The sequence below is a fragment of the Carettochelys insculpta genome, chromosome 1, assembly GCF_033958435.1.
Source record: "Carettochelys insculpta isolate YL-2023 chromosome 1, ASM3395843v1, whole genome shotgun sequence".
Taxonomy (NCBI): Eukaryota; Metazoa; Chordata; order Testudines; family Carettochelyidae; genus Carettochelys; species Carettochelys insculpta.
In genome coordinates, this window is record NC_134137.1 from 221,985,405 (window position 1) to 222,009,857 (window position 24,453).

The 24,453-nt window shown below is 47.1% G+C and overlaps 2 protein-coding genes across 7 annotated transcripts in view; one reads left to right on the plus strand and one right to left on the minus strand.

Annotated features, from left to right (window-relative positions):
* CCDC191 (coiled-coil domain containing 191) overlaps positions 1-193 on the minus strand; it is a 32,516-nt gene extending 32,323 nt beyond the window's left edge. Inside the window, exon 1 of the mRNA XM_075000115.1 lies at positions 97-193. Within this exon, the coding sequence (XP_074856216.1) occupies positions 97-177 (81 nt within the window). The 5' untranslated portion in view covers positions 178-193. The remainder of the gene's footprint in view (positions 1-96) is intronic.
* On the plus strand, positions 5-22,421 carry QTRT2 (queuine tRNA-ribosyltransferase accessory subunit 2). Of its 6 annotated transcripts, none has more exons than XM_075000173.1 (9): positions 5-67; positions 2,965-3,183; positions 3,989-4,044; positions 6,747-6,823; positions 14,305-14,514; positions 16,207-16,406; positions 16,728-16,879; positions 19,182-19,299; positions 20,418-22,421. In XM_075000173.1, exons 2-9 carry the CDS (start codon positions 2,984-2,986, stop codon positions 20,665-20,667), a joined length of 1,263 nt encoding a protein of 420 aa, XP_074856274.1. In that variant the 5' UTR covers positions 5-67; positions 2,965-2,983; the 3' UTR covers positions 20,668-22,421. The 6 variants fall into 6 exon arrangements, with proteins under 6 accessions (XP_074856274.1, XP_074856301.1, XP_074856265.1 ...); XM_075000164.1 differs by lacking the exon at positions 5-67 and adding an exon at positions 318-454; XM_075000155.1 differs by lacking the exon at positions 5-67 and adding an exon at positions 351-486.
* Positions 22,422-24,453: the final 2,032 nt, after the last annotated feature.

Consider the following 24,453-nt stretch of genomic DNA (forward strand, 5'->3'; position numbering starts at 1 on the left):
ACGTTTCTGATGCTGATTGGACCCGCGCACAATGAGAGATTTGTGCGACAAAGGCGTCCCGCGAGAGGTAGGTTCAAGGGGGTGTGGGGGAGCTACCTGTTGCGGAAGTGGTTCCTCTAGGTTGCTATTTCTGCGTCTTGTAGGGCAGCTGGGGGGCGCGGCGTCGGTCACTCGCATGTGGTCCGGCCGCCTCGTTAATGTGAGCGGGGCTGTACCCCTTCCACCTCCGTGCGGGGGGCCGCGCGACACAGCAACCGCCGCGGGCGTATGAGCGCGTGACGGGCTCGCGCCACAATCCCCCTTTCCCGGGCTGGGCTCGAGCCCCGCCCCTCTGCCGGGGCAGCTGCGGAATGGTGCCGGGAAGCCCCGAGGAGCGACCAAACGTGACAGAGCTCGAGGGACCCGCGGGCTGCTAAGTCTGTGACGTTGCCATCCCCACGCGTCCGGTTACCTGGTATTGAGACTTTCTGCAAACCTCCCCCCCAGGTTGGCTTAAAAATCGCGAGGTTTTTAAAAACCAATGTGGCGGGAGGTCCCTGGGTGGTGCACCTTCCGGTTCCCATTTTCAACCCTTTTTTAAGCCCTAGAGAGCTAAAAACGCGCTTCTTAACACGAAGGCCGAGATTCTAAAGGATTTTTTTGCGCGACTCTGGTGTCCAGGGATCCTGACCATTGGGCTGCCGATCAACTTGTGCTACATAAAAATCACAAGCAACGGCATCTCTGCGTCGAGTACTTCTCTTCCTTTCTCAGACAGACATTTTGGTTCCCTTTTAAATCAGAGCTGGGGAGTAAATAGAGGTTTTCATTGAGCTACACAAGTCTTTTTTTTTTAAAAATGCTTACAGTTAACGTAGTATCACTCCCCCCCCCCCGTGTTAGTAAATAGTTGTGATTATTGCTTCTAATTAGGGTTATAATAGAGCAGGGGTCAGAAACCTTTCAACAGTGGAGTGCTGAAATTTGACACTTTTGACCTCTGTGTATGGTCTGGGTGCTGGTCATACTTTTTAAAGTCACTAATAGTACCACTTATAACAGCTTCATTGATTAATAAATTCGGATGCAGAGCTTTAGGGTGTGTCTACACAGGCACAAATCTTCAAAATAGCCATGCTAATGGCCATTTCAAAGATTACTAATTGAATAGTCAGCACATCATTAGCATTAGGACGCTTCCAGCCGCAGCACTTCAAAAGCCCTGCTTTCGAAAGCGCGCGGCACGGTGTGGCTACACGGGGGTCCTTTTCGAAAGGACCACGCACCTTTCAAAATCTCCTTATGCTGATCACTGATCGGAATAAGGTGATTTCAAAAGGGGCGGGTCCTTTCGAAAAGGACCCCGTGTAGCCACGCCGTGCCACGCGCTTTTGAAAGCAGGGCTTTTGAAGTGCTGCGGCTGGAAGCGTCCTGATGCTAATGAGGCACTGAATATTCAGTTCAGTGCCTCATTAGTAATCTTTGAAATATGACTATTTCGAAGATTTGTGCCTGTGTAGACACAGCCTTACTGTTTAGGTGGTGATTGGTAGCATTAGCTGGTCTTTTGCTAATCCACAAGCAGTATGCCTTTGAGCAAGCCCCCCAGGTGCCTGTGGGAGGAACAGTGGGGCTGAACTCCCACCTTGTGTGCCAATGAAAATTGGTTTGTGTGCCATTCTTGGCATGTGTGCCAGCGGTTGCTGACACCTGTAATAGTGTCTGCTTACATGACTAACTGATACCCATCTGTTCATTGGTTAGTACTACTGATTACTTGCAGCTCCCACTCCCAATAAATAGGGAGTGGCTGACTCAACCTCTATCCCTGTTTGCACCCGGCTCAGGCAGTTTCCTCCATTGTGGCTCTGTGTTTAAAAGGAATTTTGTGTGCTGGCTTAGCTTTTTAAATACAGCACGTTAAGGGTGTGGGGGCATAACCAACAGAAATGCTGGTGGTTACTTAGTTACCTGATTACTTGCTCTTTAACGTGACTACTTTCAACGTGCATTACTTTACATTTATTGACACTAAATTTTATTTGCCATTGTTCTATCTTGATTAAATCTCTGGAGTTCCTCAGAATTTTCCTTTATCTTGACTAATCTAAGTGGTAATAACAATTTATATTGCTATCCAGGGCTACGTCTACACGTGCCCCAAACTTCGAAATGGCCATTTCGAAGTTTACTAATGAAGCGCTGAAATGCATATTCAGCGCTTCATTAGCATGCGGGCGGCAGCGGCGCTTCGAAATTGACACGCCTTGCTGCCGCGTGGCGCGTCCAGACGGGGCTCCTTTTTGAAAGGGCCCCGCCTACTTTGAAGTCCCCTTATTCCCATGAGCTCATGGGAATAAGGGGACTTCGAAGAAGGTGGCGTCCTTTCGAAAAGGAGCCCCGTCTGGACGCGCCACGCGGCGGCAAGGCGTGTCAATTTCGAAGCGCCGCTGCCGCCCGCATGCTAATGAAGCGCTGAATATGCATTTCAGCGCTTCATTAGTAAACTTCGAAATGGCCATTTGCATGGCCATTTCGAAGTTTGGGGCACGTGTAGACACGGGGCAGAGGTCCTAGTAAGCACCTGGATATCATTGCACTAAGTGCTGTACAAATACAATGAGGGACATTTCTTGCCCAGAACACTTTACCATCTATATAGACAAGCAAAGGCAAAGGGTGGAAGTGGAAACAGAAGCTTGGGGAAGTAAAGTGACTCTCCCAAGGTTATGCAGCAGCTGCACTAAGAATAAATCAACGTCTCAAGTGTAAATCCACCCTGTAATACCTCTCTTGTGATCTGCCTTTTTTTTTCACAGCTACCAATGGATTCATTGCTTGTGTATTGCAATGTGGGAATTCCCAATAACTTTAGAAATAGCAACTTACTTTCCCATTTTCCTCCATTTCTAAGGTTTTACAGATGCAAATATTAACCCAATATTTTGAAGGAGAAAGCGTTGCTTACAGAATCTTTCTTTAAAGGACCTGCTAGTTAACCAGGATGAAGCTGAATCTCTCCAAAGTGGTCAATGGTTGTCGTCTTGGGACACTGACAAATCTTGGCAAGAATGGGGTTCAAACCTTGGAGCTCCCAGGCTGTCTGCTGTATACCAAAACAGGATCACCACCACACCTCACACATGACACGTTACAGACAATTAAAGGTGTTCCTGATGTTGTGCAACTTACACTTTCAACTCTGTAAGTATCAAGGCCAACTGGGTTACCACCTTTGTGTGCTCCTTTTCCCCAGGGGAAACAAGAAACAATACTACATGCTCCACCAGAATGGTTTAAGACTTACTAAAGTTCATAAGGACATTTGCAGGTCAGACCACACAATGTGAGATTGTTGCAGCCCTAACTAGTGAACATTAGCATTTTATCACAAGTTGTAGTTGCTTGTGATTTTTACCAGTGGACATCTCTGATTCAGTCCCTGGTGTGTTGGTGAAGATGTTGGCTTTCACACTTTTTTTTTTTTTTGATTTCTTGGAGCTGAAGGGTTGCTGTGCATTTATTGTAGGTGAGAACTAAGAGCAGATATATGTAAGGAAAGCTTTTTTTTTTGAAAAGTCAACAAGACAGTATAAATGACCTTTCCCTGTTTCTTTATGACTTTGTAAAACTCTCTGAGTGACCTTCATCATCCTAATCTAATTCTAAGAGGTGCGTTTATAGGTTGCAAATACCTTGACAAAAATGGGACCTGTGACTCGTCATATGTGCAGATCCCCTATGGATACCAATGGTGGAAGTCATTGTATACACAGGGTTTAGGCTTCTTTTCCACTGTTTAATGTAATCCAAGTTTGGACAACACTTTGGTAAAGACACCTGAGTCTTTTCTATGTGAAAGTTCCATCTTGCAAGTATGGGGGAAGATTTTGTAGGATTTGGTATATTGACTGTGGCATTCCTCCTCATTGTTCCATTTGATGTTGTGAAGGACTAGCTCATTCTCATTAATTTATTTTAACGTGTATTCTTTTATGTCTGGACACAGGGTAGATCTTCATGAGGTCTTGGATGAATATAAAGAAGGAGTTGGGAAATTCATAGGTAAAGTTCTGTGTGTGTGTTCAGTTTCAGTCTGATCCCATCTAATGCATTCTGTAGACTTCTGTACTTCATGTTGCACTGAGTCAGGGCACTAGCCATCTATCTGTAGGAAATTGAGTGCAAATTTGTTGTTGATCCCAAGTGAGTTGTTTGAGAGGCTCTTTTTGTTTCCCATTCAAAGTGGATTTAATGGAGTTATAAACTATTACACTATTATGGTAGTGTCTTAAAAAAGGAGTTGAGTATCCCTGGACTGTTCAGTCCTTGGCTTCCATGCTGTGAGTGTTAATAAGTGCCATTTAAGTTTTTTTGTTTTTTTTTTAAGTGAGGTGACCATATCTTGTACTAGAAGCTATACCAAGAACAACTTTCTTCACCTGGTCCCCAAATAGTAACACATTTCAGGTGCATGCTGATATGGGCTAGGTTCACCCCCCCCATCAAATAAAATCATAGTTTAATTTGTTGTAACTGGAAGTCCTCATTCAGCCCCAGCAGTGCAGAGCAGCACAGGACCTGTCAATTTCACTCAAAGGCTGTTTCTACATGGAGCGAAGACGCTAATGAGGTGCAGATGCAAATTCCCCGATCCTCATTAGGATAACATCATGTGATTTGGAGTCTGGAAGACCGTTCTGCTGGACTCCAAAATGCCATGTAGAAGCGCAGCCCACGGTAGGGCTTCCGGAAGGGGGAAGAAGGGGCCTCCGGAAGAAGGACTTCCTTCCGGAAGCCCCACCGTGGGCTGCGCTTCTACATGGCGTTTTGGCATCCGGAAGAACGGTCTTCCGGACTCCAGATCACATGATGTTATGCTAATGAGGCATGGGGAATTTGCATCTGCGCCTCATTAGTATCGTTTGCTCCGTGTATTAGCATGCCACTTCCGAAGGAAGTGGCCTGTGTAGAAATGGCCAAAGAGAGTCCTGCTCCCACAGCAGTTCTGTTAACAGAAGGAACTGTTTTTGGTGGCTGTCTGGGGAACGAGCTATATGACAACTGTGCAGAAATCTTGGAAGGGGAAGCACAAGAATGCAGAGTTTATCTTGCTGTTGTCTTGGACCAGTGATGAGCTCACTTTTACCTCTCTTTCTCTAAACTTCTCCTTATCTTGTTCACTTTGCTGCTTTTTTTGTTTTGCTCCATGCTGGGTAGCTGGCTGGCTATTGGAATGTTTCTTTTGTTTTAGGTGAAAACACCCACAGGAGCTCAGGCCAGTTGTGTTCTTCACCCTCAGGTAGCCAGGAAAAGAGGAGTCAGGGCTCCAGGGCCTTTTACCAGGGCATGACTTACCTACTTAGACAGACAAAGCTTCCTGTCTTCCTCATTTCCCCACTGTTTTGCAGCTATATCTATCAACACTGAACCAGTGTCATCCACCTTGATCCTCATGACTCTGTGAAGGAGTTGTTTGCACGTGGAACTTTCACTGTGTTATTCATGGTTCTAGAATTTTTAACATTGCTTCCCTTGTGGTGTTCTGCTGTAGGTTTTTTTATGGTATTTACACAAATTTGTTGTGTTCCCTCTTTTGGTTAGGGATATACAGTAAACTCTTTCATATCAGGCAGCCCCAGGACCAGGAGGTTGCGAGATATTCTGGATAATGGAGAGGTATACCTAGCAATGCATAACACAAAAGAAAAATAAGACTAGCTATTAAGAAACAAAAATGTATGCAGAGTACTTCATTTACCAACAGCAGTAATATTGTACACTGTAAACTTATACTGTATTTGCTGTATTTGTTTGTATTTACTTATGGAAAATGTAACTAAAATTTAATTATGGTTAAAATGCCGGTTATTTGAGAGTTCTGGGTGATAGAGTGCCAGATATGAAAGAGTTTACTGTATTTGTGAGAGTAGAGGCCTGACTGCATCTGTTATGCACCCAAAACTCCTTCTGAAGGGAGTTCTGAGTGCAGAGAATGCCTAGCGAGGCTCTTGTGCAATTATATTAGCTGCATTTAATTTTTAAAAACACTTTGAGTATTTAGGCACACCTTTCATTAATTGCCATGGAAGTTGTGCCTGGAATTTCAAAGGAGTCTAAGCATGTTAGATGAAATTCATGTCCCGTTGAATTTCTGTGGCACCTGGGTACCTAACTCCTTGGACTTCTTTCAGAGTCCCAGTGTATACAACAAATCCTCTGGATGACTTTGAGAAATCTCTACCTGTATCTCTAAAACATAGACCTTTGTTACATTCATTACATCTAGGTTGCTCTCATTGCTGCAGCTCATTCTACTATCTAGGTATATGTATCGCACTTCCAGATCTGAGACTTTATTTCACCTAGCCTAGATGATGTCAAGTGTCAGATGTCCCCAGAGCGTTCATTCAGTGGGCAAGTGAATTGGCTGTCATTGCTTCTGGTTTACTTTTGGCAGCACTAGCATTAATCAAGTAAACAATCTAAAGGCTACATGTAGTTTGTGGCATTATATAATGCTACTCCTTTGGTTTTCCTCTTCCTACTCTCTAACTAGCAGAGTGCATACAGAGCTGTCCAACTGAATGTTTTGTGTCTATGACACTCAAACAGGGTATGTCTGTCTCACAAAGATGTCAGGTGTGTGCATTTATTTCTAGTTTACCCTTTTTGTAAATTCATAGCCAACTCTTAGCAAGTTGCCAACATACCCTTAGTGATCTACAAGATTATAGCTAAGATTTATTTTTCTGTTGTGCCTGCAGGTATGCCAGATGCAGTGTTGTACTGTTCTCTCCATGATCCTGGTACCCTCTGCCCATCTGGCTACAATAGCAACAAGGTATTGTAAATGTAAAAACTTGAGTCCAACTTACAACTGACTAATCTTAAGTCTCCCAGGCTGTGTCTACACTAACCCCAAACTTTGAAATGGCCATGCAAATGACCATTTCGAAGTTTACTAATGAAGCGCTGAAATACATATTCAGCGCTTCATTAACATGCAGGCAGCCAGGGCACTTCGAAATTGACGCGGCTCGTCCTGATGGGGCTCCTTTTCGAAAGGATCCCACCTACTTTGAAGTCTCCTTATTCCCATCTGCTCATAGGAATAAGGGGACTTTGAAGTAGGCGGGGTCCTTTTGAAAAGGAGCCCCGTCGGGATGAGCCGCGTGGCGGCTAGCCGCATCAATTTCGAAGCACCGCGGCTGCCCGCATGCTAATGAAGTGCTGAATATGCATTTCAGCGCTTCATTAGTAGACTTCGAAATGGCCATTTACATGGCCATTTTGAAGTTTGGGGCTAGTGTAGATGTAGCCCCAGATGGCTAAAGTGTCAATGTCCACAAATACTATTGTGTGTGCCCTCCTTAGCAGCTACCAAATGTCCTCTTTGACGTTATAAGAACATGAGCCATTGTATTCTGGGATATCATGTCCACATTTTTTCCCCACCTTTCAATGGGCTTTTAAGTGGAGGTACGGTCAGATAGAGGTACTTTGTTATGCACCACACTTGCTTTTGGTCTGTCTGCTGATTTTATAGGTCTTCACAAATATGGATGAACAGATTGGTTCTTCTTCGAGTGTCCCCGGGGGTGCTCCATGTTAGGTGTTGAGCTCGCCCCGGCGCCGCAGGTCGGATCTTCCAAGCAGTTTCTGCCGGACTGCGCATGCGCCGGTGCGTGCCGCTCCCTTGCATGCTCCCGGCCACGTGCACGATCCGGTCCCCACCAGTTCCTCTTTAACCGCCATCGGCTGCAGACGGAATCCGCTCAGGCTACGGCCAGAGTTAGCATATTTAATGTTTTTAATTGTTTTAAAGTTTCTTCAGTCTTAGATTAAGTTAGTTGGCTGTTGTTTTAAAAAAAACAAAAAACAAAGAAAGGAAAGGAATTCAAAGCTTCCAATCCTAGTAACAAGCGGAGCACCGGAGGCCAGGAGCCTAGGGCCATTAGCCCTCCTGCCGCGGCAGGCTTTATCTGAGAGGGGAACAAGCACAGAGAAGGTGTTAAGTACCCTATTAACAACTCAAAGACTCACCACAATGTCCTCTTCAGGATTCAAGAAGTGTGAGTCGTGCCGCGATGCCAGCGTCTGATGGTCACAGTCAGTGCATAAGGTGCTTGGGGGAATCCCATGTCACTCAGAAGTGTTCCTTCTGCACCAAGTTAACGGCCAGAGCAAGGAAGGACAGGGAAATGTGGCTGAAAATGCTGCTGTTCGACAAGGCCCTCCAGCCAGACGTGCCGGAGCGGCCACAGCAGAAGGGACCCTCCAGGGCCCATAAAAGGAAAGCCGCGTCCCTAACCCCATCAGCGCAAAAACGGAGGAAAATCTCCCCAACCCAATCCCTGCCAGCAGCAACAGCAAGCAGGACGGGTGGAGCGCGCAGCCCCCAGCTGCAGCTACAGCTGATCGGCGGCGGCGCGGAGACGCAAGTGGCGGATGTTCAGCCTCCAATGATCAAACAGCCGCCCCGCATCGAGGGCAGGGCGGCGGCCAAGCAAGCGCCAGAACCGGCGGCACCGCAAACAGCGGCACCGACCCCCGGGGAACCGTCGGCGCAGAGTGCACAGGCATGTGGCCTGCAGGCACCGGGGGAGACCGTCCGCGTGGCACCGCTGAGGAGCGTGCCGAGCGCAGTGCAGACTACGGGGCCGAGATCCCCAACGCGTCAGGGGCCGGAGCCACCCCCACAGGGGAGGGGAAAGGCAGCACAGAAAACACGGCACCGCAGTCCCTCTGCATACAGGACTGCAGAGCTGCTTTCTCTGAGCCCTCCGCTCGTGCTGCGGACTCCAACGAGAAGGCAGGGGTCACCCCTAGCCTATCCGGAGCCCGCATCTCCATTTCTACAGCCAGCCTCCCCATGGCTTGGACCACCTTCGCCCTTCTTGGGCTTTGAGCCACTTGAGTACTATCACAAATCAGTCTCTCCAGCGTCCCAGGTCTCCAGAAGATCTCGCTCCCCCAGACATAGCGGGTATGCACCGAGGGCGTGGTCCAGGTCACCATCCCAGGAGCAGTGCCCGTGTTGCCATGGTCGCCCCTATCATGCGGGGCATAGACACCATAGGCATACTACCAGGGACAGATCCCCACAGACGGTTCCGTATCCCCGAGGGCAATTGCGAATGGGGACAGAGACTCATATCTCAGGGGGAGTTGGTTCTGGAACCCCGGGATTTTCCCTCGCAAGCTTCTAGCGAGCAGATGTACCACCGTCAACGGGACCCGGAGGGGTCCAGAGAGGCGTACCCTAGCGGTTCCTCGCTGTCCTCCCCGGACGAGGCTACAGCCCCAGGGGACGTCCATCCTCCGGACGATCTCAAACAGTTCCAAGAGCTGTTTAAAAGGGTGGCCTTCACGCAAGGCATCCGGACAGCAGAGGTGCAAGAGAAGCACCATAAGCGCCTTAAAAATCTGAGACCTCTGGCCTCCTCTAAAATAGCCATACCGCTTAACGGAGCAATCTTGGAGTCCGCCACCACGATATGGCAGACCCCTGCGACTATTCCGCCTGTCCACAAGAGAGCGGACAAGAAATACTTCGTGCCGGCAAAGGGCATGGAGTTCCTATTCAGCCACCCGCAACCAAATTCTCTGGTGGTAGAATCGTCTCAACAGAGATCAAAAACGTCTCAGTTCAAAACGGGGAACGGACAAAGAGATGCCAAGAAACTAGAGCTGTTCGGCAGAAAGGTCTACTTCTCCTCCACCCTACTGTTGAGAGTGGAGAATTACGCAGTGCATCTAGCGAACCACAATTTCGACAACTACTCTAGCTTAACCTCCCTCATGGACTCGCTTCCAGAGGACAAGAAGCCGGTGCTCAAGGCCATCGTGCAGGAAGGCTATGCGGCCTCGAGGACGGGAGTTCAGATCGCCCTAGTCGTAGCGGATATGGCAGCACGCTCAACAGCTACGGCAGTGGTCATGAGCAGGGAGTCCTGGCTCCAGACATTGGGTATCCTGAGGGATATGCAGGCGAAGATCGTTGATCTCCCCTTTGACACGCAGAAGCTGTTTGCAGTATCAACCACAGCGTCCCCAGTACCACAGGGGCTACAAGCAAGGGTGACATCAACAGCACCAACAGTACAGAACTCCCAGGTGACGTTCTCAACAGAGCTGTGTGTCCCCGGGGCAGGGCCAAAGGCCACAAGTTTGACACACAGATAGAGGGCTGCACTATCGCTACCATCGCGCAATGTCATCCGAAGCTACTGTTCCACCATCGCCTCCGACCATTCTACGACCAGTGGCAAAAGATCACCACAGACAAATGCGTACTGGAGATCATGGCCACGGGTTACGCGATTCCCTTCCAGTCGCTTCCACCGCCATGACCTCCACCCAGACCCCACCTAAAGGATGCCTCCCACGAAGCGAGACTCAAGCAGGAGGTAGGCCATCTTATGCTTATAGGGGCAGTGGAAAGAGTGCCGGAGCAACTCCGAGGGAAAGGGTTCTACTCAAGATAATTCCTCACAGAGAAAAAGACAGGAGGCTGGAGGCCCAGCCTAGATCTTCGAGGCCTCAACCGGTACTTGCGCAAGCAACGCTTTCGGATGATCACAGTCGCCTCTATACTTACGGCACTGGACGATGGAGATTGGTTCGCAGCCCTCGACTTACAAGACGTGTATTTCCACTTAACTATTCACCCGGCTCACAGGAGTTTTCTCTGGGTTATGGTAGGCAAAGAACATTTTCAGTACAAGGTTCTGCCGTTCAGCCTCTCCTCGGCCCCCAGAGTCTTCTCCAAGAGCTTGGCAGTGGTGTCAGCCTACCTGCACAGACGGGGTGTTTATATTCCCATATCTGGGGGAAAAAAAAAAATGATTGCCTACTGAAAGGGGCCTTGAAGGAGGAGGTACTTCGCATGATACGCATCACAGCAGACACGTTCTCTTCGCTGGGCCTGGTCATCAATCTGGCAAAATCAAAGATAGACCCCGCACAGGACATAGAGTTCATAGGGGCATGTATAAATTCCATCACAGCAAGGGTTTATCTACCAGATGCCCGCATTCGCGCCATTGGTTCCCTCATTCAAGTCATCACCTTCAGCCCTACGGTGCCGGTTCTGACGTGCTTACAGCTGCTGGGCCACATGGCAGCAGCAACGTTTGTGGTACAGAATGCCCGATTGCATAGGAGCAGCATGCAGCACTGGCTGGCGAGCGTCTACAAACCAGCAGCACACACTGTCCACAAGATGGTGTCGCCCACGACAGAAGTGCGCAGATCCCTGCAATGGTGGGTGAACCCCAAGAACATGCTTACAGGGGTGCCCTTTCACCAACCACAAATATCTGTTTTTCTCACTACCGACGCCTCCCACATAGGGTGGGGAGCACACATGGGCGAAAAGGTGACGCAAAGACTGTGGTCCTCCACGGAACAGTCACTGCACATAAATATACTGAAGCTCAGAGCAGTGTTCAACGCCTGCAAACACTTTCGAGACCATATACAAGGCAAGTAGTCAGGATCAGTACAGACAATACCTCCACCATGTTTTATATAAATCGACAAGGAGGAGCTCGGTCCCGTGCCTTAGGTGCGGAAGCAGTCCGATTGTGGAACTGGTGCATCGCCAACAATATAACCTTGAAAGCCTTGTATTTACCAGGCGCTCACAATGTGAAGGCAGACCAGCTGAGCCGGCGCTTCGCACTCACACACGAGTGGCAGATCCGTTCCGATCTGCTACGACCGATTTTTCATGCATGGGGTTTTCCCCAGGTAGACCTGTTTGCCACTCAACACAACAAGAAGTGCCCACAATACTGCTCCAGGGCAGGACTGGGATGGGGGCCACTGGGGGACGCATTCGCGATCTCGTGGAGGGGCCCCCTGCTCTACGCCTTTACTCCCACAGTGCTTATCCACAAAGTCTTGCAGAAAGCCAGGAGAGAGAGAGCCCGAATGATCCTAGTAGTCCCAACGTGGGATTGACAGCAATGGTTCCCCTTACTCCTGCGCATGTCGGACCGTCCACCGATGCCCCTCCCGGTGGCGCCGGATCTGCTCATGCAGCCCAGGGGTCCATAGTGCATCCACACCCCCGAGGCCTGCCACTGCAAGCATGGTTAATCCATGGCTCAGCTCCCTAGAGAGCACGCATACGGAGGGAATGCAACAAGTCCTAGAAAGCAGCAGGAGGACTTCCACCAGGAAGCCCTATAAGCAAAAATGGGCTCGATTCACTGCATGGTGTTCTACCAAGCAATTAGCCCCGCTTGCTGCGCATATACCTGTAATACTAGAGTATTTACAGGACCTCAAGAGAGGCGGACTCTCCCTATCCTTGTTGAAGGGTCCACCTTGCCGCTATATCGGCTTTCAGACATGAAGAGGAAGGGCACATGGTGTTTGCCCATCCCATGGTTACCAGGTTCCTCAAAGGGCTGGTAAACCTATACCCCCCTCGGAAACCGCTTCCACCTTCGTGGAGCTTGGACCTGGTGCTTAATGTGCTAACGGGACCACCGTTTGAACCCTTAGCCACGGTTTCCCTCCGTCTCCTTAGGATAAAGACGACCTTCCTTCTTGCAATCACGTCAGCTCGCAGGGTGAGCGAGCTTGCGGCAGTCATGGCAACGCCACCCTGCACAGTAATTTCCAAGGAGGCGGTAACCTTACGGCTGCATCCAGCCTTTGTTCCCAAAGTTTCTTCAGAGTTTCGTATTAACAAACGTATAGTTTTACCCTCGTTATCCAAAGCCTCATAATTCCAACAAAGAGGCACGCCTACACCTCCTGGACGTGAGGAGGGCGCTGGCTTTCTGTATAGACAGGACTAAGTCCTTCCGGAAAATGGATAGACTCCTCGTCTCTCTTGCTCCCAAATCAAAAGGAAAAGGTCTCTCTTCGCAGAGAATCTCTAAGCACATCGTATCCTGCATAAAAATGTGCTACGAACTCAAAAAGACTCCTTTACTGGCCACGCCCAGGGCTCACTCCACTAGGGCGGTGGCGGCATCAACAGCCTTTTTCAAGGGCATTGCGCTAAAAGACATTTGCAGAGCAGCGACATGGTCATCCTATGACACCTTTGCCAAGCATTATGCCCTACACAGGGTATTCCAAGAGGATACCCGTCTCTCGACAGTGGTCCTCTCGGGGACAAGCTGCGCATGATCCAATTACCCGCCTCCTATTTTGGGTTACTGCTTGGTAGTCACCTAACGTGGAGCACCCACAGGGACACTCGAAGAAGAAAGAGAAGTTACTCACCGTAGTAACGGTGGTTCTTCGAGATGTGTCCCTGTGGGTGCTCCACCACCCGCCCATCCTCCCTGCTTCGGATCCCTGTTTAGTGTTTTGCAGGAGCATCCGAGGCGGTTGGTCAAGGAACTGGCGGGGACCGGATTGCGCACGTGGCCGGGAGCGCGCAAGAGAGCGGCGCGCACCGGCACGTGCGCGGTCCGGCAGAAACTGCTTGGAACATCTGACCTGCGGCGCCGGGGCGAGCCCGACACCTAACGGGGAGCACCCACGGGGACACATCTCGAAGAACCACCGTTACTACGGTGGGTAACTTCTCTATTCATGTGCATTTGATAATTTGTCATTTAGAAAAGTTGTGGCTTTTAAATAAGAGACAATTTGCTCAAAGTCATTGGCAATAAACATGGATCCCCATGAAACCACATAGTATTTTGAATCTCAATTGAGAAACCACACATTTAGGAGGACCACGTGAAGGGAAACTTAACGCAGGTGGGAGATGCTGACATGGATGCTCAGGAGTGGGAAGTCTTATGTATACATATTATGTACAACAGTAGTTCAAGGTCCTTGCCCACGTCTTGCCCTGCCCCTACTGCTTACTGTGGTTCCTCAGCCTTTGAGGGACTGGGAGACAGCATTTAGTGTTCATGAAGTATTCAGTCTTAGAAGTATCTGGTGAAGATGTCATCTGCAACAGATCGGCTGGATGATTGTGGAAAATCATTTCAATTCTCAAGCCTGTCTTCCAACATGCCAGGGAGGTAAGTTAGTGTTGCCATCTCCATTGTAAAGATGAGGAAAGAGTCATGAGATGACATGACTTGCCAAAGGTCACAAAGAAAGTTAGTGTTACATTTCATTAACAGCAGCAGAACCCAGCACTCCTAGTGATCAATCTCCTGTTCTAACCACTGGACCTTCATGCCTTATAGTAGAAGCAGTTGCTTTTGAGAGTTTGTCCTTGGAATGCTTTTGCAGTGGTAGGCATTTTACCAGGATGCCATTATTCCACTGAATGGTCTGTTAATCTCTCCAATTATCACCAATCCCTGTGTTCCCTTTGCTTGCCTTTAACAGACAGTGTCCGTATGGGGATACAGAGGGCGCATGGAAATGTCAACTTCCAAGTTCATGCGTATGCAACGTTGTCTCCAGCCAGATTGGTTTCAGTGTCTCTCTGACGGAGACACTATTTCTGATGAAACATCCAGAAAGAGGGCCAAGAAATCTGTGGACCGGTCACTTTCCTTCCTGGATGAGTGCCTTCAGCTGCAGGAGAAATCACCAGTAAGATCTAAATGTGTCAGGGGCAGTGGCATTACAGCTGCTTTTCTGTGTGCTAAGCCCTGTGAATGTCCCAGACTGTGAACTGCTACACACAGTGAGTTAGACCTGAGTGACATGAGAGCTGGAACAGAGATGACAGTTTTTAGTCTAGCCGCAGATCTGACATAACGTAGGCAGCAACCCGGCAAATTTCTGCTTCAGTCCTTTGTCCTCCCCCTCGATCCAGGGGAACTGATTTCTAGGGGAAGTTCAGCCTTCATAGCATGTAATTCCTGTATTCACAGGACAGTTGTCCCCTATTCTTTAGAACGGGTGGGCAAGATACAACCCATGTACTGTATCTGACCTGCCAAAACTTTTAATCTGTTCCATAGCTGGCCCTGATGGTTATGTAGGTGGGAGAACTTTGTGTGCTACTCCCACCCCAGCAAAATCTCTCTGCTCCCATTGGACAGTTTCTTGGCAGTGTGTGAAATCAGTCAGTGGGAGCTTAGGTAAGCACCTCCTGGCCAGAGCCCTTCATCCACTCCTACAGCCCTCCCCCAGGCCAGCATCATCCACTGCACCCATGTCCCCTCATAGACCCTGCACCCCAATCCTCTGCTCCAGGTCACAACCCAAATCCTTTGCACCCTCTTTCCCTCTGTCACCCAAGTCATAACTCTCTCTCAGATCCTGTACTCACTTCTACATTCCTCCCCCAGACCCAAATCCTCTTCTGCATGCACCACCCCCATTCTGCACCCCAGTCGCTTATTCCGAGCTCCCTTCTACATCCAACCTCTGTCCCAGACCCTGCACCCCCTCCATAGAAAAGTGTGGCCTTTGCCCACTCATCAAAAATCTTGGCATGTTCCCCTTTGCCCCCTCCCCCCCCCCACCTCCCCGGCCATCAGAAGTTATTGCCCACCTCTGTTTTAGAGTCCCTTTCTATTCCTGGATAGAGCAGGGGATAGGATTTTCTCCTGTCTCAGAAATCCAGGCTTTCATCCACCCTGCCTTTCCATTTTATTTTCTCCAGCTTTGACCCTGTGAAACCCTGTGTTACAACCACAGTCTGCCTAGCTGAGGCAGACAACAGGACTTTTCAGTTTTACTTCTTAGTCCTCCCAATGTGTTTGAGAGAGTTCTCTTGTTCCTGATGGTGGGTGACAGGTGACATACTATCCTGGTGAGGAGAACAAGGGCCTAGCCTGAGGCTTTCAGTGCCTTACACTAGAAATCTCTTGAAAGGCCATGAGTAGTGAAGGGTGGAATCATAGTCTGCAAGGCATTGGGGAAGGGTCTCCTACTGTGTTCTGCATCAACACTTGGCACTTTTGTAATGCCGTTCCCTAAGAAATACATAACAGGTTGCAAAGGTCGTTCATTCTTGTTACCTACTCATGGATGATGAGATCCAGACATGAAATGAGTTGGTGGCAGAGTCAGAGGTTGAACTTTCATATTCCTCTGTTCTGAGTTCTAGACTATACTGTGTCTTAAATAGTCTTAATTGGTACAGCTGAGTTGGTACAGAGGGAGAAGGTTCAACTATGATTGAAACCAACAGTGTTCAGGAAGCAAATGTAGAATGCCAAGTGTCCAGACTCTGTGCCAATACATTAGCTCCTGAGCGGTGGTGGGCTTTCCTGGAACATCTTTGTTTAGTGAACTGCACTTCTCTAATTTTGTAACTTTTGCTTGACACAGGAGCTGCAGGGCAGTGTGATGATTGGAGTAATCGAAGGTGGGGATGTGTTGGAGGAGAGACTTAGGTCAGCTAGAGAGACTGCCAAGCGGCCTGTGGGTGGTTTCCTGCTGGATGGTTTTCAGGGACAAGCCATGGCCAAGGAGACCAAGCTGAAATTGATGGCCTCTGTCACAGCGGAGCTGCCGGAGGATAAACCAAGGTCAGATATAAGAGGGGAATAAATCAAAGCCCACCTGTTTTACTGTGAGAAATTACTACAAGCTGCTTCCTGTCAGTGTCCAGGAAATCCATTTACTTTCCTGAAGGTTCTTGTGTGAGCCAAGAATCATTAATTCTGCGAGCACATAGTGGTGCAGAATTCCCCCAAGAAGAGACTTTCCTTAGCCATTTGATGCTGGGTACTGTCAGAGCAGGATGCTGGACTTGGTTGATTTTCAGATCTGATCCATTAAGGAGACTGCAATGATCCAGTGAGTTTTACACAGTATACTTAAAATTATATGCTTGTATCTTTCTCTAGACTCATCCATGGTATTGGCAAACCAGACGAGGTGCTTGAGTGCATCGAAAGAGGAGTGGATATTTTTGAGAGCTTTTTCCCCTACCAAGTGACAGAGCGGGGCTGTGCCCTTTCCTTCAGCTTTGATTACAATCCTGATCCTGAAGCTGCAGGTAGATTTTCATGTCAGCTTTGCAATTGGGGTCATAAGCTGATGAAACAAAGGTAGAATGACCAACATAGTTCATGGGCCACTGTCATTTTTCATGTACCTCATTTGTCGCAGGAAATAAGTATTGTATTGTAACCACTGGAGTAAGAGAAAAGCATTTGAGTCCTGCTTATTCTATAGGAGAAATTGCTTTGGTAGTATTTGGAATGAAGTTAAAGAGAATTTGTCCTTAATTTAGGACCTGGGTTACCTAATCCAGTTAACTAAAACATAGTTACACAGCCTCTGAGGTTCACTGTGCAGAAGCTTTTGTATGCCTGATTCTGTCCTGTTCTGAGTCCCTTTTCTCTCTCTTTTAGTCTGCATGCCCTGGAATCTATTGCAGAATTTCTCTTATCTTCAGCTGGACAGGAATGAACTTATACATTTCAACAGGAGTGTCAAATTCAGTGTGTGATGTAGGTCTTCCCTCCCTCTCCAGCTGGGCAATGCTGGGGAAGCCAGTTGTCTTGGGCAGTTCTTTTTACTGTCTTTGCTCAGTTTGTTCCCTTGATTAGTATAAATACAGCCAAAAATAATGCAGGTTACTCAGATCCCCACAACACAAAGTATCTACTTTAATGAGTAAGGAAAGACTTGATATTACACATGGTTCCACCAAATGTCTCAGCAGTGCAGAGAGGTTCATGTTTCCTACATATAACTGTTTTAATATAAAAGTTCCTACCAGTTCTCCTATAGGCTGGAACAAATATATATTTTTTTTTCGTGCATGGGAATTCTTATACTTAGCTTGTAAGTTCTGTGGATGCAGGGACCGTCTCTTCCCCCCCTCCCCCCTTCTGTATTTGTAGAGTGTGTAGCACCATGACGTTCTTGTCCGTTGCAAGCCCTCATTGGCACTAGTTCAGTGGTTCAAGCATTGGCCTCCTAAGCCGAGGGTTGTGAGCTCAGTCCCTGAGGGGGCTATTTAGGGATCTGGGGCAAATAGATTTAAAAAAAAAAATGGGATGGGTCTTGGTCCTGCCAACAGGGCAGGGGACTGGACTGGATGACCTCCTGAGGTCCCTTCCAGTTGTATGAGATGTGTGATGAACCATAGTAGAAGTTTCACACAAACATCCCCTCTGTCTTAAGGACATGTCTGAGAAATTTCAGATGCCATGATAATGATTTGTGAAGTTACGTACTGCTGAAAATCTGGGTTTGAAATCTTCATCATAGCTGCATTATCTCTGCCACCACAACTAAGACTTTCTGACTTCAGCAAAAGAAAATCAAACTTAGCATCTGCAAAACAGTGGATTGGATTTGCATGAGTCCCTTGTCAGCCCCGGCAGAATCTAAACTGTAGTAGGCAAACTGTCATTTAAATTGGCCTCTGTATGAGAAGACAGGTGGCTAGCTAAGGTACTGCTCATTTTTAAAAAAGGCTCCTGAGGTGATCCTGGCAGTTAAACCTAAATTTAGTTCCAGGAAAATTGATTGAAACTATGGTAAAGAACAAAGCTATGACACACATAGATGAGCATGATATTTTGGGGGAAGAATCAACACTTCTTTGGTGGGGCATGATTTCCCTTTACAAATCTGTTAGAATTCTTTGGGGAGATCAACATGTGGACAAAGGTGATCCAGTTACACAATAATATACTTGGACATTGTGAAAGCCTTTCACAAGATTCCACCACCAAATCTCAGAAGCAAAGGAAACTCATGGGAGAAGCAGAAAGGTGTCTCACGAATCAGTAATTGGTTAAAAGATGGACAAGAGCACAACTTCATTGTCTCTAAGTCTCTGACTGCCAAAAGCTGGGATTGAATAAGAGGAGATAGGTCACTCAGTAAATTGCCCTGTTCTGTTTATTCCATCAGAAGCATCTGACAACAGCCACTGTTGCAAGATAGGATACTGGGGGATATGGGTCATTGGTCTGACTCAGCATGGCCATTCTAATGTTCTTATGTTATATTTAAATAGATCAGTAGTCAGGGTGATCTCACACTGTGCAAAATGCAATTTAGGCTGCAAGGGCTTTTTATAAAAGGAATTAAGCTCAGATCAGTAAAAACCTATATAGTTACTTGATTTCTGAATTTTTATCCAATTAGTCGATTCCCTTCAACCTCCCTCCTTGTTTTATCGCTTAAATTTATTTGGCTTACGGTTGTATGATAGTTATGGGGGGTAAAGGAGGTGGAAGTGTCATCTGTGACTGAGGGAGAGCTGAGTTGCCTCTCATGAGAAAACTTTCCATCCTTGTACATTTGTGGCTGTTGATGAAAGGATATTGTTTTGTCAGTCATTAAACAAAATGGGATCCAGGAGGCAGAGAAATATGGTGCTGAAAAAGACCTAAATGATGCATCAAAAGCAGATTCGGAAATAACTTTGTTTGAGATATCTTTGAAGGAGAAGAGGTAAGTGATTTGTGTGTGCTCATTTTTAGACAGTTTCTGTAGCCTTCCCACTTCGAGCTCTGATTTCATCTCCAATATAGCCTGCCAGTTGTTGGACAGAAAATGTACCTTGAACAGCTAGGGTGCTGCAGGATGTGTTGGTATTGGACAAATGCCCCAGATAGATAGACGGGGATGATACACTGCTGAGTGTGTCATTTTTCAAAAATCAAAGTTCTATGTAGTCACTAAAAATCGCATGACAATTTCCATAATACATTGTGGCCAGCTGAAGACTCCATGGAGGGTGCTGATTTTCAGCTAGTGCCGAGTCTCCACCCATTGGAAGCCAGGTGGTCTTAGTGTATCTTAGGTTTGGCACCAAAAAATTAGGAACCCACATGGCTGTACGTATTGGCCTGTATTCCTTCTCTCCTTCTTTTCATCTGCCATAATCAGTTATGTTATCACTACACAAAAGTTAAATATAGAGATGATCTAATCTACTGTTTCAGAAAATACTGCATTTCAGAGGTGGATGGAAAGATCACTTGTGGAAAATCAATTAAAATATTATCAATGTGGCACCTCAGAGGACACTCAATTACAACCATTATTTTGTTCAGCTAGGGCCTGAATCAAAAGCCATTAATATCAGTGGAAAGACTCCCATTGGTATCTGTGGGCTTCGGATAATGTTTGTTCTGACATAATTTTCTTCACACACCCACTCTTTATTTCCCCTGTTCCCCCGCAGTCTGTCAGTTCACTTTAGTGTCTTGTGACACAGCGGGTGTGTGACTTTGAAAGCAGAAGGAGACATCAGTAATTTGCTGATGCCATACAGTAATGCAAGCAAAGCTGTTGTGACTTATTTTCTGTGTGGATGTACTATTACCACTTACATAGTCTGCAGACTAGCATTCAAACAATGCTTTACTGCACTCAGTTCATACAGTGCTCTGTGCAGTTCAGTTAATGTCAGCGGGGGGTGGTTTCTGATGTGGTCTCTCAAGAGACGGACTTAAACCCAGAAACTCAGGCCACCAAAAAGCTGCTGCATGGTAACTAAGGGAATTCCTTACTACTTACCATTATTTTTTTTCCCCACTGCCCTTGTACCCCATCTGTCTTATTAGGTACCGGGATGATTTTGGTCCCTTAGTGCACGGATGCACCTGTTACTGCTGTCAGAACCATAGCAGAGCCTACGTTCATCACCTCCTGGTGACCAATGAGCTGCTCGCTGGCGTCCTGCTCATGATGCATAATTTTCAGCATTACTTCAGCTTCTTCCACTCCATCAGAGATGCACTGAGAGAGGACAGGCTGCATCACCTGAAACAGCTCATCTTCAAGCAGGCACTCAGAGACCCAGGACGTGCATAGTCAGGCCAGTGAGTGTAAGGGACAGGGTGATTAAAAACTGGTGAAAGGGGAAGTTTCCATATTTTGTTACTTCCCACTGGGAAGCTGGCGTGCCTGCAGTATCTTCTAGATTTGAGTGGCTAGAAGACAGGAATTTGAACTGTGTTGAAGAGACTCAAGGCTTGCAGTCGCAGTGCAACTACTTTTGTGTTTAGTGATCAAACAGCGTTTCTGGGAACAGCAAAACTATCAGGCTTCAGGTGGAGGGAAAAGGAGACAGATGTATTATGGGAGACACCCAGCTACCACTTTGGGCTGCTGCTTCAACCTCAGTGATTGTAACAAACGAATGTCAGTCTTGCCAGGATTTGTCTCTTTTTAGAAATTCCAGTGGTGAGGAATTAGAAGGGAGAATCTTCACAAACTTGCTTGGAATGAGGTACGGTATCTTCCTAACACCTTTCTTCTTAGGCCACAACCAACATTCCTCTGACTGTTGATGGCTGCATGAGATGCTTTTGAAGCTGTTCAATACCACCCATGCTTTCTTTTCTCCTCCGTGTGCCTAACAGTTCCAGTCCAGTGAAATAGGGATTGCATATAGGTATCTTCCATGTCGCAATGCAGAGCACTTGCCACTGAGCCAGCACACCAATCTCCCTTGGCAGTCTGGGACCCTCTAACCTAGGTCTAGCCTTGCATGTTATTGCAGAGCACCAGCCACAGAGCTGGTCCCCATCCTTGGCTCTTTGGGTATTTGATCTGTACCAGTGGTCACCAGTTGGTCGATTGTGATTGACTAGTTGATCCTGAGGGGTCTCCCAGTTGATCACAGTTGTCAGGCTGCGTGCCTGTCCCAGCTCCACACATCAGCCTGTCTAGTGTAGTCCTGTGGAGGGGTGTGAGGTGGGAGGGCCCATTGGAATCTCAGTATGCTGCTACTGCCTGCAGGCATTGCCCTCTGCAGCTCCCATTGGCCAGGAATGGGGAACTGTGGTCAATGAGAGCTGATGTGGGGGCAGTGCCGGCAGACAGCGACAGCACATGGAGCCATGTGCCTTTGCCCCGACATTTGGGGCCACAGGGGCTGTTTGCTCCTTCTGATAGTGGCATGGGGTAGTCTCAGCCTTGCTGCACTACCAAACTGAAGCCCCTGGTGGTAGGTGCTGCCCAGCAGGAAGCCCCCTTTCAGAGCCAGCATCCCACACCTGCTCCTGCATGCCACAGTCATGTTGGCTACTCAGTTCCTAGAGAATTACACAAACAGTGATGTGAGATGAAGCCAAATAAATAATTGAAATACCACAGACAAAGCATTGTTTTAGAACCATGTGACTCCTTTTTAGTACAGGTTGAACCTCTCTCATTCAGCACCCTTGGGACCTGACTGGTGCTGGACGAGAGAACTTTCTGGACAATGAGAAGTCAGTATTTTCTAGCACATTACCAACACTCCCACCGTTTGCTGGGCTCTTAAAAGACGTTTAGAAGTAAATTAGAGCTAAATAACACAGAACACTGAGAGCCAGGACTAGTGACTATAAACAAACTTTATGGGACCATAGGAAACTTGGCCACACCAGTGATAAGTGGTCATCTGGCTAACTGAAATCATGCCAGATTACATGGTTTGCTGGACGAGAGTTCCAGATTAGAGAGGTTCAACCTGTATTATTCTGCTGTTATAGTCCTCTTACTGGGTTTTGTACATCTGTTATAATGGAAACTTCCATGTATTTACCTCATTTTATGAAAACATCAATAAAACTATTTTTACACTATCTGAACGCTGCTTTGTCTGACAGTCTAACATGGGCCATACTGTTTCCTGTATTCCTACTACTTTCTTATGGCCTTCAAACCTATACAGGAGCTGTACCCTTTTCTCCTGAAGAAAAGCTGTTCAGTATCACAGGAATGTTTCAAGTCTGTTTTCTGTGCACCCCACAAATACTTCCTTCCGGCATGTCCTGACTTTATTAGGGTATTGCCCATATGCATTCATTTTCTACACTGTCACAGTAAACTCTTTCATATCTGGCAGCCCAGGACTGGGAGGTGCTGAATATTTAAATATTCTGGACAAGAGAGAGCTATACCTAGCAATGCATAACACTAAAGAAAAACATGATTAGATATTAAACAAAAATGCACGCAGAGTACTTTATTTACCAACATTAGTATTGTACACTGTATATACTGCATTTGCTGTGTTTATTTGTATTTACTTTCACTATACTGTACCTAGGGAAAATGCAACTAAAATTTACTTATGATTAAAATGCCAGTTATTTGAGACTTCCAAATAATAGAACGCTGGACATGAAAGAGTTTACTGTGTGCGCCAGTCTTTAATTTCCTTTCTTGATTCTGTTGTTCTGTTAGCACATGCCATCATAGTGACCGGTTGTTTGGTTTGGCAGAGATGGATTGATTCTCCCCGCCCCCCCCCCACCAACTGGAAACTGGGATCAAAACCAAAGCAACATGAATGTTTATATATGCCAGTTTAGGGCTAGATTCTGAGTGCAGCTGCATGGATATGCAAACTGTAAGGCTGTAGTCACACTAGCCCTTCCTTTCAGAGCATCTATGGTAATGTGGCATTTTGGGATATGCTAATGAGGTACTGTGATGAATATGCTGTACCTCATTAGCATAATGATGGCTGCATGTGCTTCGAAACACAGCACCCATGTAGCTGGGGGGGGCGCCTTTCTAAACGACCCTCTGATTTCAAAAGCCCCTTATTCCCATCTGGTTTTGGGAATATAAGGGGCTTTCGAAATCAGGGATTTTTTGTTTCACAAGGCCCCTCAGCTACATGGGCAGCGTGCGTTTTGAAACCAGCAGTTTTGAAGCGCATGTGGCTGCTATTATGCTAATGAGTCACTGCATATTCATGTTAGCACCTCATTAGCATATCCCAAAGTGCCACATTACCATAGCTCCTCCGAAAGGAGGGGCTAGTGTGGCCACAGCCTAAGAGAGCTGTACACTTTGTGAACACAGGATTCCCGCCGTTGTGCTGCTTGAATATAATATGCAGGTCTAAACAAATCCCAAGGTGGTTGTGTAGTGCATGGGCTTTCAGCACTGCCCTTTTACACTACTTGGTACTCCCAGAAAATGGATGTGCATGCAGCATTTCCAATAAAGGGTAAAGGACTGCACTACCCACACCTTCCAAAGGCATTTTGCCAGCCTGAAATCTCAGCGAGCGCCTGTGGGAACTGCTGCTCTGTAGAGCACCTCCACAATCCTCCCCATTGTCTTGATTTGGTATGAATTACTGTACTGGAACAGAACAATGATCTAGCTTGCATTCTGTAATAATGGTCAATCTCAGATACCTCTGAGAGACCCCATAGACCAGGATGTGCTTTTCATGGAGTTAATCTGAAAAGAGGAGTAATTAGTTCTTTTTCTGATAACCTACCAATTTCTCAGATCTGCTTCCAACTGGATACCCACTGTCATTTGGAGCCTAAAATTTGGAGCCTAAAAAAAATAGCTTTGCTATTGGGCAATTTTCCCTTCCTAGCTGTTTAGTTACAAAGAAGCAAAAACTAAAAAGAATGGGAAACGGAGTGCCCTCTTGGTACAGGATGCCTTCTCTGGAAGCTTTTTGCATTGGGTTACAGTGTTCCCTGTAAACTGAGTGCTTACTCAGGCACCCAGGAGAGAGTGCTGATCAGCAGAGTGCCCACAGCTGGCAGCATATGTTTCTGCCAGTGGTGCACATCTCCATAAGCTTTGGTGCACATAACAAAATTTATTCCACCCATGGGTGGAAGAAATTAGAGG

Bases quoted from the DNA above. Each gene is read 5' to 3' on its own strand.
- QTRT2 (XM_075000173.1), top strand. From the start codon at position 2,984: ATGAAGCTGAATCTCTCCAAAGTGGTCAATGGTTGTCGTCTTGGGACA. The intron at 4,045-6,746 runs GTAAAGTTCTGT...TTGTGCCTGCAG, and splicing joins AGGAGTTGGGAAATTCATAG to GTATGCCAGATGCAGTGTTG. The intron at 19,300-20,417 runs GTAAGTGATTTG...CTGTCTTATTAG, and splicing joins ATATCTTTGAAGGAGAAGAG to GTACCGGGATGATTTTGGTC.